The sequence below is a fragment of the Lygodium microphyllum genome, chromosome 13 (genome assembly GCF_053477565.2).
Source record: "Lygodium microphyllum isolate KBCC chromosome 13, Lygodium_microphyllum_v1.1.10, whole genome shotgun sequence".
NCBI lineage: Eukaryota > Viridiplantae > Streptophyta > Polypodiopsida > Schizaeales > Lygodiaceae > Lygodium > Lygodium microphyllum.
The window spans coordinates 134,187,499-134,204,236 of record NC_141147.1 but is presented as its reverse complement, the minus strand read 5'-3'; the positions used below and the strand labels follow the sequence as shown (position 1 = coordinate 134,204,236).

Below are 16,738 nucleotides of genomic sequence, written 5' to 3'. Positions count from 1 at the left end.
GAAGCTTGAGGGTGCACATAATTTTGCAATATGGCAAAAACAATGCTGCAATGTCTTGGTGCAGAAGAAACATGTGAAGCCCATCAAAACAAAGGGAATAAAACCAGCAGACATGGAACAAGATGAGTGGGATGACTTGGATGAGCTTGCACGCTCTACCATTGAGTTCTCAATGTCAGACAACTTGCTCTTTAACATTGAGAAGCTGAATTCAGCATATGCAATGTGGCAAAGGCTTGAAGAATTGTATGCTCAGAAAATTGCAGCCAATAAGGTTTATTGGTTGAAAAAGTTAATGGACTTTTGTATGAAAGAAGATACAACCATGTCTGCATATTTGAATGAGTTTAACTTAATTTTCAGTCAGCTGATTGCTTTGGATCCCATATTGATGATGAGTTCAAGGCTACTTTCTTGCTATGCACTTTACATGAAAGTTGGGATACTTTCAGGACAGCTTTGAGTAACTCGAATGCTCAGTTGTTATATCAGATGTGGAGAGTTCTTTGCTGATAGAAGAACTCAACATGCAAAATTATTCAGCAAACAAGTCTTCTAATGCATTGCACGCTAGAGGCAGATTTCAGCAAAAGGGCAGTTCTGAAAATAGAGTACGCAACAAGTCTTGTGGCAAAAATGTGGAGTGCCATCATTGTGGCAAAAAAGGACACTACAAATGGGACTGCTTTCAATTGAAGAAAGAGAAAGGCAAAAACAAAAACATTGAAGACAACAAAGCTGAGAAAAAGGACAGCGAGCCGTCAAAGAAGAGCAGTGTGAAAATAGAAGAGGTCAATGTAGTCACTCGTGAGAATGACAACGATGGTGATGTACTTCTTGCTTCTTCTTTGAGTGTATATACATCGATTGCAGATTCTGAGGATGACATGCACACTTGGATACTTGATTCAGGTGTGTCCTTTCATATCACACCACATCATGAGTTGTTTTTTGACTACAATGGTGGTGCACGTGGTATTGTCTACTTGGGAGATAACTATGCATGTAAAATATCAGACATTGGTAGTGTGAAATGGGAATTTTAGCATGGCTCGGTGTTTGTTTTGCATAATGTGAGACATGTACCTTAGCTCAAGATCTTGATAAGCACAAGATAGCTAGATGATGAAGGCTATCACACCACCTTTGGGGATAGTAAATGGAAAATTTGTAAGGGCTCTCCCATTGTAGCCAAGGGCTCCAAAAGTGATACTTTGTATCCTTTGCATGTATCTAGTGTACGTGACCATGTAGTCGCCATAATCGAGCACCCAAGTGTTTTTTTCTGGCATAGCCGGTTGGGACACATGAGTCAAATTGGAATGGAAGTGCTTTCTCGTTTGGGTTATTTGCCATCTTTGAGGTATGCTGATTTTGAATAGTGTGATCATAAACATGGTTAAATGTCGCATAAGAAATCTCTTTCTCTAAAGTCTTCACCCTTAGAGTTGATACATTCAGATGCATGTCAAATGCGAGGATTATCTCTAAGGGGAAATAAGTATTTCATTACCTTTGTTGATGATACCACACGCAAAGTATGGGTTTATCCAATTAGTCGCAAAGACGAGGCCTTGGATAAATTTAAAAAATTCATGGCACTTGCTGAAAATCGGACCAGCAAGATTTTAAAGTGTCTTCGCTCTGACAATGGTGGGGAATATGTGTCCAAAGCCTTTCAGGACTTTTGTGACAGCAAAGGGATTAAAAGGGAACTCACCGCTCCTCATAATCCACCCCAAAATGGTGTTGCAAAGCGTATAAATAGCACCATTTAAGACAAGGTTCATATAATGTTGTCACATGCTACTTTACCTTATGGATTTTCGGCAGAGGTTGTTATGACAGCTGTACACTTGATTGATCGATCACCAAATAGGTCTTTGGGAGGGGGAGTCCCTGAAGAAGCATGGTTGGGCAAGCCACCTTTGTATGCTCACTTGAGAGTGTTGGGTTGCGAGGCATTTGTGCACATTCGCAAGGAAGAACACATCAAACTTGAGCCAAAGTCTTGTAAATGTATTTTCCTAGGATATGGTGATGAAGGTGAGATGGGGTATCGATTATGGGATCCTGAGAAAAGAAAAGCAGTACACAGCAATGATCTTCCGAGAAGATTGCATGCACAAATAGCTTGATAAGACCGAGGAGGTCAGAAGGGTTGTATTCTGAGAGGATGTACCAATAGGACAACAAAGAATGCCTGTTAGACGAGAAAATACGTGCTGTAAATGTCCATGAAAATGCAGGGAATTATACTAAAAACGATTACCAAGATCTTGCCCATGATGTACCACAAATTCAGCAAGAATAGATGCCTTTTGGAACAACTAGAACCAGCTGTATGGCATGCTGAACCTGCAGAACAACAAGCTGTTAATGCAGATTTGCAGGTTGAACAGCTAGCAAATCTTGACCACTGTGTTCGGAGGTCGACTAGAGCGCAAAGACAGCCAAATAGGTTCGTTCTTGGTGTTAACTATGTGACTGATTATGTCATGTTGACAGATTGTGGTGAGCTGTTATGCTTCTAGGAAGCAATGGATTGAAAAGATGGCAAGAAATGGCATAATGCATGCTGTTAGAGATGAAACCTCTCATGAAAAATGACACTTGGGATTTGGTGCCTTTGCCTAAGGGCAGAAAGTGCTACCATTTAAATGGGTTTATAAAACGAAAGTCAGTTTTGGTTCTTTGGCAAAGTACAAGGCATGCTTGGTTGCTAAAGGGTATAAGGAAAAACATGGAATTGATTTTGATGAAATTTTTGCTTCTATAGTCAAAATGATTGCATTGTGTACCATCTTGGGCTTAGTTGCATCTGAAGTATTTTTTACTGCAAAGGGGAAAGAGCACATGGTATATAAACTCAACAAGAGTTTGTATGGGCTGAAACATGCACTACGAGAATGGTATCATAAATTTGATACATTTATGCAATCTCAAGGATTTTATCACTCTCAAGTTGATCACTGCTTATACACCAAGGCAGTAGATGGCAGTCTTATTATCTTGGTTTTGCATATGGATGACATATTGATTGCATGCAAGGATGCTCATGCCTTGGACTCCTTGAAGGAGAGTTTACATACTAGCTTTGATATGAAAGATCTTGGTGAGCCCAATCACATTCCTAGTATGCATATACTCAGAGATAGATCGAAGGGTTTTCTTTATCTGTCATAGTAGGAGTATCTCACTAAGTTTTTGCAGTGTTTCAATATGGAGGGGGGGAAGCCATTGGTGTATCATTGCCTTCATATGTGAAACTTAGTGTAGATGACAGTCCTACATTTCATGATGGAAAGGCTGAAATGGCTAAGATACCTTATGCTTCAGCTATTGGTAGCTTGATGTTTACTACGGTTGCTATATGTCTTGACATCGCATTTGCAGTGGGAGTGGTTAGTAGATACATGGCATATCCTAGCAAAAAGCATTGGGAAGCAGTGAAGGGTATCATGAGATACCTTAAGGATTTGTGTACTTGCTTTGGTAAGTAGAAGTCATCTGTTGTTGGCTTCACGAATGCAGATAATGCAGACCTTGAAATGGCTCCTATAGATGTAATGATGTCACTTCTTAATAGCATGTAGTATCGCTAACATCTCTTACTCATAGACATGTAATTGATACTCCTTGTCATCAAGCTTTCGGCTTTCATAAGCTATGACTCTATCGTCTTGATATAAAACAATCCCAATTCCTCTTCCGCTAGTATCTGCATATATAATAAACTTCTTAGAGAAATCTAGGCATACAAGGATAGGTGTTGAAATTAAGAGAGATTTCAGCTCATTGAAACTTTTATTAGCGATGGAGTCCCAAAAGAAAGCTTGCTTTTTGAGCTTATCCGTCAATGGAGCCGCCACATGAGCATAATTCTTGATGAACCTCCTATAGAAGGATGAGAACCCAAGGAATTCTCTCAAAGAGGTTGCATTCGTAGGAGTAGGCCATTCTTTAACACATTTCACCTTGTTGGGATATCCTCTAATGCCTTGCTCTCCCACAACATGATCTAAATATTTAACTTCATCTTCCATGAAAGAACACTTTGTCATCTTGGCAAAGAGTGTGTGTCTTCGTAACATGTCAAAGACCTCTCGTATATGTTTCAAATGCTCATCCTTGGATTTGCTATAGATAAGGATATCATCAAAGAAAACAAGGACTGTTTTGAACAAGAAGAGTTGCAATATTTTATTCATGAGGGCTTTGAAAAGTAGCGGCCACATTGGAAAGTCGAAATGGTATAACCAAGAAGTGGTATAATTCTGTTTCAGTCCTAAAAGTTGTTTTGAACTCATCTCCTTCCTTCATTCGAATTTGATGATAATTGGATCAAAGATCTATTTTGGTGAAGATCTTTGCATCTTTAAGCTCATCCAAAAGATCATGAATTCGGGGAATAGGATACGTATTCTTGACCGTTGACTTGTTCAAATCCTGATAATCAATACACATACGAAATGATCCATCCTTATTCTTCACTAAGAGCACGAGAGAGGCAAACGGTGATTGACTTTGTTGAATTAAACCCATTTGCAGCAATTCTTTGACTTGTCTCTCCATTTCTTCCCTCTCAAACTTGGACAAGCAATAGGGAGGTTTGTTGATGGGCTTTGTGTTGGGCAACAAATCAATAGGATGGTCAATCTCTTGCTTTGGAGGTAAAGATGATGGTGGCTAAAATAAATCCTTGTATTCCTCCAATAACTCTTCCAATCGTGGATCCATTTTCTTTGTAGAAGAAGATGGCTGATTTGATGACTAATGTAAAGAAGCTAATTCCCATAGGAAGCCATTAAATTGAAAATACAAAGAAATAGACTATTTAACCAAGAAACCATAGCCAAGATGGCTAGGCATGAAATGATATTACCATTGTTGGCTGAGAATCAAATGATGAGAGGCTGCAGCATGGTATGCACCCCAAGCTATGGTGGCCAAGAGTATGCACCCTCTTAGATGGTGGGAGGTTGAGACCTCAAATATGTAATGTTTATTAAATGGCAAAAAGATCCTAGGCTAGTTACAACTTAGTTTTTACACTTAACCCTAGTAGGCTAAATATTGGCTAAGGCATTTAGGAACTTTTACACTATTACAAATTTGAGGTAAACATTTGCTTGAACTTGACCCTAGTGCTAGGTGCCTTTCCTTGAATGAGAAGTGTAGACCACCGTTGCAATGCATTTTCCATCAAGAATGTGATTGCCTTGCATATCTTAGATGGCTTTGTGAGGTTGCCTCCAAAATAAGTTGCACCAAATTGTTGAATAAAAGTAAGTGCTTTCAGCCTATCTTGTGTACCGTTGAAAGACTCAAACTTCACACCTTTGCCACCTTCATCATAGTCCTTTGGCAGTCTTGTGGGTTTCAAATGATCATAAATAGGGTGTTGCAAGAAGGGTGCATTTGCTGTATTTACATGAAAACCGGCACTATCAGATGTACTTGCATGACCAGCACCAAATCCTTGGGGGTGCAAATACATGTCCATATGGCCTACTTTGTGGCTCAGGCATTATGTCTTTGCTGCCATACATGGGATTATGCATTCCTCTTGCAGTACTCAGATACATTGGGTGTTATGAGCCATGCTTTGGTTGCTGCATACTAGAGGGATTTGTGCCATACATTCCCGTATGCGGTGCTTGTGCAACCATAGCATGAAAAATGGTATCTCCACCAAATTATCCTTGTTGTCCCACACTTAAGTTTGCATGAATACCTTGCTGTCCGTACTCCCGTGGATTGGCACTACCAAGTTGACCATGCATTTGCACTTGTTGTCCGATAGCTACCAACTGTTTGTGCTCATCAAGCTTTGTGGGCTCTTTCAAAGAAGGCTTAGGCATCTCCTTTAGTTCTTTCGGCTGTCTTGAAGCTTTAGAAGAGGTGCTCTTCTCTTTGCCTTTGCTGTCATTCCTTGGAACGTTCAAGAATCGAGTAAACTGGGGATGCTTTGCCAATTCAGCAAAGAGTTTTGCTATTGTTCGCATCCGATCCTAAAGCTATCATCGAATTCTTCAGCCTCTTGGTGGGGGTCAGCCTCTTGATACATAGAAGTTCCAACATTTGGGCCATTTCCCAAGTTTTCAGCTTGCTGTCCAGGTTGACAACCATGTCCAACATCAGCCATTGCATTTCTCCCCTCACCACGTGAATGACCAAGGGGTAATGCATCCTTTCCACTTGATCCTGTATCAAGATGTGAAGACATGTTTGCTGGCTGTAATTCACTGCTGAGAACAATTTCAGCAAGATTGCAACGATCCCAAGTTGCAATCAAGTGCCAGGGGCCCACCAATTCAAAGGATTTGATGGTATCCCGACAATGGAACCATGGCTGTAATTCACTGCTGAGAACAATTTCAGCAAGATTGCAACGATCTCAAGTTGCAATCAAGTGTCAGGGGTCCACCAATTGAAGGGATTTGATGGTATCCCGGCAATGGAACCATGTAACCACCCTTCCTTTAGTGGATGTGTAGTAATTCCACGATTACAACTTAATTAATGCATTAAGCATTTATTGCAAAACTGAAAATACAAATATACCCAATAATCTTTGAACAATGGACACTCGGTTGGCCCCAAAATTGTGGCACGTCTTTTAATATTTCTTTAGCTTTATTGAATTAGAAGTTTATTTACAATGGGATTCTCCCAATCCCCTTCGCAATTCAAACTCCCCTTGTTGGCCAAAGTGACCAACAAGTCTTCAATCTGATTTGCCTCTTGATTCGGGCAATCAATTGGCCTTCACCTAGTTCGAGAAGAGTGGGAATGTCCCAAATTAGATGGCTGGTTGGTCCTCCACCTAATTTCAGCTGAAAATCACCTTTAGTCTGAGTAATTCATGTCTTGGAATCTTCAATATTTGGTATGCTTCTCGAGGCAGCTGCTAAACCCTCATACGTGCTGCCCCAAATAATTTAGGTCTTGGGGTGTTCAATATTTGACATGCTTCATGAGGCACTTGCTAAACCCTAATTTTCCTTGTAAATTGGGGTTTACAATAGAGAAAATTGAAATTTCTTAGCTTCAAGGGTCCAAATGTTGAGATCTTCGAAGCATGGCTATTAAATGGTTGGGGAATGAGAGAGAGTGCTGAGGAGAGAGAAAATTCAGAATTATGTTGCGAGAAATTACCGAAAGTCAGCCAAATGCAGTTGCTGCTTTGTCTCAACAGTAATAATTGTTGTTACTTGCACTTGAAGACTTAAAAATTTGTTGACGCCTTTAGCTTGGCTGTGGCCCAACTACCTAGGATCATGTATGGTTGTTGGCTACTCCAAATCTGCTGCAAATGCCTATTGGCATTGGCTAAAACTCAGATCACGATGGTTGCTCCAGTTCCTCATGACGTGTTTTCTAGCAAGAATGAATGATCCTCTCTCTCTAAGCCTTCGCTTTTACGTACTTGGCTTTCCCCACGTTTTTACCCTAGCCTCCCTTGGGAAAATTTAACAAGTGACAGCCTTTTCAAATGAATTTCGAGCATTATCCATACTATTATCTTTTAGTCTAAAATTATTGAAAATTTATATAATAATTATTTCCATTGACTAATTAAATTGGCTAGGCTACTTCATCTTCGAAATATCCCTGTGCCATATTTGACCATCAGATTGGCGTTAAGTACTATTAAACACCACATCTCTATTGCCACCAAGTGACACCTATGGCCAAGTAAATGACTTAGACCAATAATTGGCATGAGATACCATCTTGTATCTGTGTGACATAACGAATGCTACTTTTGCCTTTAACATCTATTGATTCTCTTGGGTGTTCGGCCCATTAATTTGCACTAATCTCTATGCACCTCACATGTGCAACATTTACTTTAAGATGTGATTAAAAATAAATCCACACGCTAAGTGAGGCTTGCAAAAATACATGTCCTCATGACAAAGAGACTGAGTGAGTCTTAATAGATAGACCCATGAGGTGGATGGCTACATGAGACTATTCAAATTCTTGAACAAGAGGAAATGATTAATGATAGCTCAATTGTTGGAAGGTGTTACCTCAAAATGGCTCATGTACGAAGAGGAGAGGTCTGGCAAAAGGCTTATGTTATTGCTAGAAATAAACCATCCAAAGTGAGAGATTGATAGAGACACTTAAAACGTACTGTAGGAAACATGAGAGAGTACATAGAGAAGTATCGCACAGATATAACATCAAAGCTACATGGTTTCTTCTTTGGCATGCAATATTGAGTCGAGAGAGAAGTGGAAAAACAAGAGCTAGGGAATGTGAATAATGCCATGATCAAAGCCAAAAGATTCATAGACTATGAGGGAAGATGGATAAGAATGGGTTGAGTTAGCTCCTATGTAGCAAATTTTCCTTCCTACTAATCATGCGGAAATAAGCAGAACCAAGGTGCCTACTATGAAGGAAGATGGATCAGGATGGGCTGAGGTAACTCCTATGTAGGGAATTCTCTCCCTATCAATGATGGGGAAATAAGTAGAACCAAGGTGTCTACCAAAGTGCTTCACTAGGGCAACCACTTAGATTGGACTTTGGAATATAGCGACAATACTCAAGCAGGCTCCTTAAATATTGCAAATTAATCTAATGAGTATTTTAGGGCAAAAAAAAAACAATATGATTGGCCAATAATTAAATTGGCTAGGCAATTGCCATTCTCGAGTGTCTTTGTGCTATCTTTGACCATCAGATTGGCGTTAGGTACCATTAAACCCCACTTCTCTAGTGTCACCAACAACAGACACTGAAACCAGTCTTCCTTCTCGGATAGGGTGGTTTAACCTGATTAAGCACTTAATTACAGCAATTAGCAAATGAACATAAACTGAAGTGCTCACTTTACCTTCATAAACTTGGACAGTGGACACCTTGTTGGCTCCAAAATTGGCGCCCCTTTTGGTATTTCTTTAATTTTAATTGTTGATGGATAAATTACAAGCCGAGATTTCACGATCTCCTTGGCTGATTCAAAAGCCCCTTGTAGTTCCAATAATCAGCAAAGCATTCGGGCAAATTGCCCCTTGATTTTCACCCAGGACTTGCTCTAATGGAACCCCGACTGGTCAAAAGCTGCCCCAAATTCACAATAGATGGGCTCGCATTTGAAATCCTCACAATTCCACAAATTTCCGGTGTTGATTTCAATGTACAATGCCTTTGGCTGATGGCACGGAATTTGGTTGTACTTTGCTATTAATGGCTGAGAATGCTTGAGCACAGATTGGAGGAGATGAGAGAATGTTGTAGAGAGAGAGAGAAAATCAGCTGAAATGTATCTTTTGATTCGTAGCTCTGATGACAAATCTGATGGCACCAACAGCTTCAAAAGGGGAGTTAAAAACTAGCTTGGTTGGCGAGCCCTTCTCTCCTACCGCCGCCTCTTTGGAGGCGGAAGAGAAAACATGTTGCCCCCTGTCCTGTCACCGCGCGCGATCAGTCGTCGTCGCCTCTCAGAGCCAAATCTGATCACCTCCTCTCCCTCCACCAAGCTCAGAATGGCTGCAATTCAGCTTCCACCACCCTTCAACAGCCTTCTTCCTAGTTGCATGGGAAAGTTTTGCCAAGTGGCAGCCTTCCTAATGCATTTTCAGCCATTAAATTAATTTTTCGAAATTAATTAATTTTGAAAATTAATTTCAGCCCTTTTGACCTTGCCCAAAATTAAACATGCCCATCTATAATGAATTTGGCTAGGCCATTTGCAACTTGGAGTGTTTCCCAACCTCTGTTGACCCTGAGACTAGAATTAATTAATTAATTAATGCTAGTTCCTAGTGTCACCACTGACACTTAATGGCCAAACAATTGTCCTAGGGTCCAACCTGGCACCAACTGACCACCAAAACTCAGTTGGCATAACTTAATACAACTTTTGTCTTTAACACCCACTGCATCCTTGGGGTCCTTCGCCCGTTTCCATGAAATAATTGCCATGTGCATCACGTGTGCTAAACAACCTTGCACATTTGATTAATAACTTAATCAAATGTTACTAGCAAGATTAAAGCATCTCAAAATTTCACGTCCCTGTGACAGACACTTATGGCCAAATGAACCAAATACCACCAAGTACCTATGCGACATAACTTATAGCAGCTTTTCCCTTTGATATCTCGTAATTTCCTTAGGTTCCATGCTCATAAATTTACTCTAACCCTAGTTACACCTCACATGTGCAACATTCACTTAACCATGTCTTTAAAAATTAATCCACCTGTTAAGTGAGGTTTCAAAAATACATGTCCTCATGATACTTTCCACTTTCAATCTGGATCTTCTTTGTCTATGCTTTGTTCAAACACTCCTAGTGACCTAGTTTCTTCATTGTTGCTTGCAAGCCACCAACCCTGTCTTCAATCTATTTGCTTTGTGTAGCTAGAACTTGCACCTTGACTTGAGTTGGGACCTTTGTCAGGCAAGTAGATGGCTTTCTAATCTCTTTTATTTCTTTCCTTGCCCTTGGGGACTTGCTTGCTCATGAGTTATAGATCACATTCTTTCTAGTGCGAACCACCATATTTGGCATCTGCAAGTAGATCTTGCTTTGCCTCTTTCCCATTATTTGAAAGACATGTTTATCCAACCAATCCATACCCAAAATACCTTCAAAATCATTCATTGGAACAAGTACGAAGCTTAATTTGACTTGTCATTGTTCAATCTGCACTGCTACTTCAATTATTGTCTTACATTGACTATAGTTTCCTTGTAGAAAGCACACTTACCAACGTGTCCACCATTATGGGCTGGACAGCCATTGTAAGGAGTGCTGATGGCTGAAGACTTGTAGAAGAGGGATGAAATCTGCAAAAGAGGGATAAACTAAGTGGCCAAGTAGCCTCGTATTTATAGATGTGGATCCTCCCAAAGTTTGGGTGTTTTCTTATGGGTTATATAGAGACTTTGGTAATCTTTTAGTTTTGGACCATTTTAATGAGGTATTGAAGATTGCCATGCATATTTTTAAGCCTAACAGAGGCAGGCTAGTGAAATCAGCCTTTCTTTTTGGAAAAGGGTGGTGAAACCTTGATTTACAACTGATTACAACAAGCATAAAATAAGTGATTATATGAAATTCAGCACTACACCAACTTTGGGCTAGATTGCCGGAAGAAAAGAGACGAGCCGGTACTGGTTGATCATGCCTTGCCTTTCTTGTTAATTAATTCGAGAAATTGATGAGATATAATGAGGAAGGGCTGAAGCTTCGAAATTTGGAAGATCAGACTCTGAACTTGAAATCCCTCCATGTTCTGACCATTGAAATCTTCCTTGGTCCTAGCAAAACGAGGATTAATCCCTCACAATTCTGGAACAACTTGTGTCCTCTACATCAGGCAAGTCCAATTCTCAATTCACTGCTTGATCTGAAGGCATGGGTAGGGAAATCGAGTCTTTAGTGGTTGCATGTGCACTACTACAGGCCACCAGATACCTTTCAGTCTGCTGTCCACTGATTGAATTTTTAGCAGCAACTTTCATGCATAACTGAAACATGCATGCATGCTTCCCAAGGCAGCTATGCTTGCCCTGATTCATGCTAGTTACAAACCTGGGATCAGAAAAATGCTAACAATAATACTTCAGGTCATGGGAAATATCCAGCCAAAGTCTCTCTCAATCCGCACAAAAATCAAGTGGAAGTGACCAGGGGTGGTGTGTGTGGGGGGGTTTTGCCGCGGGAGGCTAGGGGAGAAAGGCGGAGCGCAGGCAGGTCCAGGGTGGCGGGCGGGGGGCGGGGAGGACTGGCGCAGGCGGGGGGAGGGGAGGACTGGCACGGCGGCAGTTCGAATGGAGATGGGGGGCAGCAACAACACGATGGCGGGAGTGTTGGGGGTGTTTAACTGTTTGCTACATTGGGCCTGGCCTTGTATTAATACTGCTCCAGTGCTTGTTCTTAAACATAATTATATATACTCTGCACACACTTGCCTCTCTCTGTCTGTGCATGCTATTAAGTGTATGGTGATTCCACTTTGGTCAGAAGATCTCCACAACGTTCACTGTATGAGTGCTATATCAATCAAGACCATTCTCTCTGTTTTGTTGTTTTTGTTGTATGCTTGTTCATGTTGACCATAACCATCTTTTATATTAATATAGCTCCATACCATGGTGTCACAAGAAAAAAGTATGCACACATGATGCATACATGTGTATGTGCATATGTGTCTGTTGCCATATATATCCATCATGAATTCAGGAGAGTCTTTTTGCTGTGAGCACCTTGCATTGGATGGTTAGCATGAAGCCATAAATGATTGTTTTTTCCCGTTACCCCTCTCGCAGGAAAGCTGTGTTATTCAGTTAGTAGGCATTAAAGCTTTGAGTTTCATGTCATGTGCTGGTCAGTCTAAGGAATTGGTGTCATTAATCTCTTGTCACATGGTTGCAAGGCTTCACCTTTACCATAGTATTTTTGGATTTTGGATTGTGTCCTATGGGTGCAAGGCTTCCACTTTACATGGTATTTTTGCTTTCCTCAACAGCCAGAGCCAAAGAGGCGAAGAAGATGAAGTCAAGACGGAGTTTGGAATGGAGTATTTTTGCAGGTAACACTGGAAAACGTCAGAGTACTGTTGTGATCTTTACAAATGAGCATTATCATACTTCCAGCTGCATGGCTAGTTTCAGGCAAGAATAAACTGCTCGAAACTTCCACATCAAGGAAGAGATTCTGCCATTGTGGTTGGCACTTGTGACTCCAGGAAACAAAGTTTTGTGCATCAGAAATGTATTTATGACATGCACCATCCTGTCGCAAGGTTTCATCAGGTGAATGGTGAACCCTGCATGTGGTAAAACAATGGTATTGTACAAGGGAAACTTGGAAGTTTCGGAAGGTTGCAAGCCTGCTTGCTTTGAACAAAGGACAGGGATAGCTTTCTCTTCATGAACTGTCGTGAGGATAAACATGCAGAGTTCCCCTCGATCATCGACGGAGGCATAGTTAGATGTACATTAGTTTGTTGGTAAGTGGATGTGCATGTGGATCTGCCCTCTTCCATGTTATGGGGCTAAAATGGTTGGCTAGGTTTTTCTTCTCAAAATAAGAATTGGTGTTGGCAAGTGGCATAAAGTTTCTTAAGATGTTATAGAAACGCTATTAAAACTTTGTTGCTACTGTTCAAGCTTTCAGAGTAAGAATTCTGAAGTGCAAAAGTTGGCAAGTTTCCTGTAACTCTAAAAACTCACCAGCATTTGGTTGGTCCTCTTTCCTCCCACCTCAATTGGCATCTAATAGAACTACACATCATATCAAACAAATGTTTGTTGAGGCTAATGAAGTGGACTCCAGGATTAATCAACAGAAAGAAACTCAGAGAATCAGTCGTGTTACTAAATAGCATTATGGAATTGTTTTCAGACCATTACAAATCTTACAATGGCCTCATCGAACCTTCATAACCCTAATATAAGAGCTTTTGTGAACGACAAAAAGGCCAAACGACCATGGATCTATCCCTTAAATTGGATCAAGAGGGTATAATGGAAACTCCTCAAAGGCTGCCCTACTCCTAGACGGCCAGATGCACTGGTAAATAAGAGATCTCAACAGCTGCAAGACTCTTGTTGAAAAACCAAGCATCATTTTCTTCCAGTCAATTTTAACCAATTTGAAGCCATTCCCCTTTTAGATGGCAACACGCTAGCTTGTTGGCAAATGGGCATCCCAAATCTCTGTAATAGAATCCGCAGTAAACCCAGCCTCGCATGCCTACTGGATCTCTCAGCTAGTCCATAGGGTTAAAATTTACTGAAATTTGGCAATGTTTTCGTGATTTTATATTAATGCTGTGATCTTATTTCGTTTGCCTGTTGTGATTGATTTATGTGAAGTATTGAGAGCTATTTGATGTTTTTCTTGGCCTCTTGTCATAACATGTTTGCTAATGTCTTCGACTGAGTTGTGACCAGGAGCGCAAGGTACTCCCACTGCATACTGATAATAGACAAAACTTTCAAATTGTAGTTATTACACACTTTAACTGCACTGTATTTCCATGGCGTGTTTTGTGTATTGTGCTAAGGAATCTCGATCTTTGTTTTTCTAGGTGGCATAATGTCTCTTATAATCTGTGCGTGTTGCAGGTGAATCGTCAATGTCTTTGCTATGATTGACATTCCACTATGTGTTTCCAATGTATTAGCTACACCTTAGTTTCTTAGTCTGTTCTTATGGCTTGGAGTACTACGTAATCACGTAGTTTCTTAATTTGTTTTTATAGCTGCCGACCTAACTTGAAATGCAATATATTCAATTCACCCCAATTCCCATGGGCTTTTCCAAAAGGTGTTGGCCTAATGGTTAACCCTTGAGCACATAATCATGGGGTTGTGGGTTTAGGCCTTATTGTGTTCACATGGTGTTCTAGTGGAAGTCCAGTGTTGTGCCCACTCAAACACTTGGTTGGTCCTCCTTGGTTTCATGTTGCGTTGGTTTTTGTGTTCATGGCTGGTCATAGAAAATTTATACTAAAATTTATTATCAAAAGTACCATAACACTGCTTTCATGCCTAGATTATCTTAGTCCAATCAATATTGATCAGAATAGCCACAATTTGTATGTGTTGCTAATACCAAAGAATGAGCATTGTATAATACAATTTGTTAGTAGCTTTTGCAATATCTATTATGTTTTCAATTTTCTATTCATATACTTGGGCCTATATATCGCCATCATTTGGATTACAAACTTCTTTGTTCAGAATTCTAAGGAACATTTCCCCTCATGTTTGAAGAAACGTTTACATCTTTGTTGATATATGCTGTTGCAGTTACCCCAAAATGATATAATTGCGTAAATAATACAAGTACAATCATATTCAAGCCAAAATAAAGCTTTTAATTTTATTCACTATTGACAATTGAAGAATTAAGTCTAGTCTAGGTCGTGTGGATTCTTCCATTCTAGGAAGAAAGCCACACAATTTGGGTCTTTTGTAGATATATAAAAAGTTGAGTAAAAATCGTGTGAATCTTGTGTTGGCAATTTTGAACTATGACATTTTGATGGCATTAAAAATTGCATGAATCAACATATGTGACTCCCATGCTTTTGACAAATTCGTAATGTGTATGTTTATCTTTGCTTTGATGTTAGAGTTATTGTTCTCTTTAATGATTGTTTAATTTGAAAGTATAGAGTAGCATGTGACTTTCAGACTTCGGACAAATCCATAATGTGTATGTTTATGTTTGCTTTGATGTTTTCTTTAATGATTGTTTGATGTTTGATTTGAATGTAGAGCAATATTCTATTGAAACATAACTATTGTAGTTTAATTTTGAGATCTTTGAATAGGTGTATTCACTTGTATAATGCATTAAGAAGTATGAAATTGAAATATATTACTTAAGTCATTTCACCTATGATTGTATTAGAGTTGAAACACTTAACTAGTAAGGGATGTCAAAATGTGGATGATGACTTGACTAGGGGTGAAAGACTTACTTTGAAAAGAGATGTAACCATGAGACTATTACGAAGGAAAAAGTCAAAGCATATAAATGTAATTGCGAAGAAAGAAAAGGTGCTAGAGTAGGAAGTAGGGAGCCCTAGATAATGACTAAAAATAGAATGGTAGAGGGCTAGAGAAAACGAGCGGTGTTGATATATGTAACTTGATTTCGCAAGAAAGTTTATTGAGAATTGAACATATAAAAGTCTTACAACTTGTGAAGTGTATCAAAGTAAATTTCAGTAGTGAGCTCATTAAGCATTAAGACACGATAGGAAGGCTTAGAAACATGATTGAGAATATGAGAAGGTTAGTGACCATTGTTGGAGTATCGAGTTATGAGAATACCATCATCAGCTTTTTGTAATGTCAATTATGTGACTTTGCTGATGACACTAGAACAAGACGAGTCACAAGCTAGCTTCCATGTTCACGGAACAAGCAAAGTTCTCCATCATAGCCAAAAAAGTTGGGTAAGGATAGAGTTGGAGATCATGGAGAAAGCTTGACCAATTAAAATAAGTTTATGAGGCCAACAAGCTCATAGTGAATAGTAAGGGGGCATATGCCTTTGAGTTATGCTTAGGTGAAAAGGGGTGTACATGTTGAGAATATATCCCTATCTTGAAGGATTTGTTAAGTTAGTGATTTGTTGAGATCGATTGTGGGGGGGTCTCATTGTTTGGCCAAGGAATGCAAAGCAATGAAAGGAAGATGTGTTTAAAGACCATCTCTATGGAATCAAAGGGATATGGAAGAGAACATTTGCTATAGAGCAATTATTGATAAAATTATCTTCAAGGTCTAGATAAATGGCAGAAAGAGTCTTATGAGACTATAGCAAGTAAGTATAGCTTATATTGAAACAACCTTACTTGGTTGATTACATCTTTGATCAATTTAGATGAATTGTACAAACATAAGAAGTGGAAGAAAATGCTTTAACCTTTGAAGGAACTTTTCGAAATGCTAGGAGGAATGGAATAGAACTCAAAATTTCACACAAACTAATGGTTCTCAAAAAACAAAACCATGACCCATTCAAGATATTAGAAAGTATGAGACTTAAACCCATCTATAGGCCCAATTTTCAATGTATCCAGTGGTGCAAACCAAATTCTGAAAGAGTATATCTAGACCCTAGTAATGTGAGTTTAGGCCAAGTTTGGAATATAGAGGCATGAGGTTGTACTTGTTCCAATCATTATGGTATCAATCCATATGCTATGTATAGAGCACTCTATGGAAGAGGGGCTCTTGT

At 39.6% G+C, this 16,738-nt stretch overlaps 1 protein-coding gene across 2 annotated transcripts in view; it reads left to right on the top strand.

Moving 5' to 3' along the window:
- The window catches only part of LOC148027236 (chromatin remodeling protein EBS-like), a 68,606-nt gene extending 54,816 nt beyond the window's left edge, over positions 1–13,790 (top strand). The window contains exons 5-6 of one of the 2 annotated variants that reach the window (XM_087691794.1): positions 12,504–12,566; positions 12,643–13,790. In XM_087691794.1, the coding sequence (XP_087547920.1) occupies positions 12,504–12,530 (27 nt within the window). In that variant the 3' untranslated portion in view covers positions 12,531–12,566; positions 12,643–13,790. Of the gene's footprint in view, positions 1–12,503 lie in introns of both variants that reach the window. The other variant, XM_087691793.1, reaches the window with a different exon arrangement.
- The last annotated feature ends 2,948 nt before the right edge of the window (positions 13,791–16,738 follow it).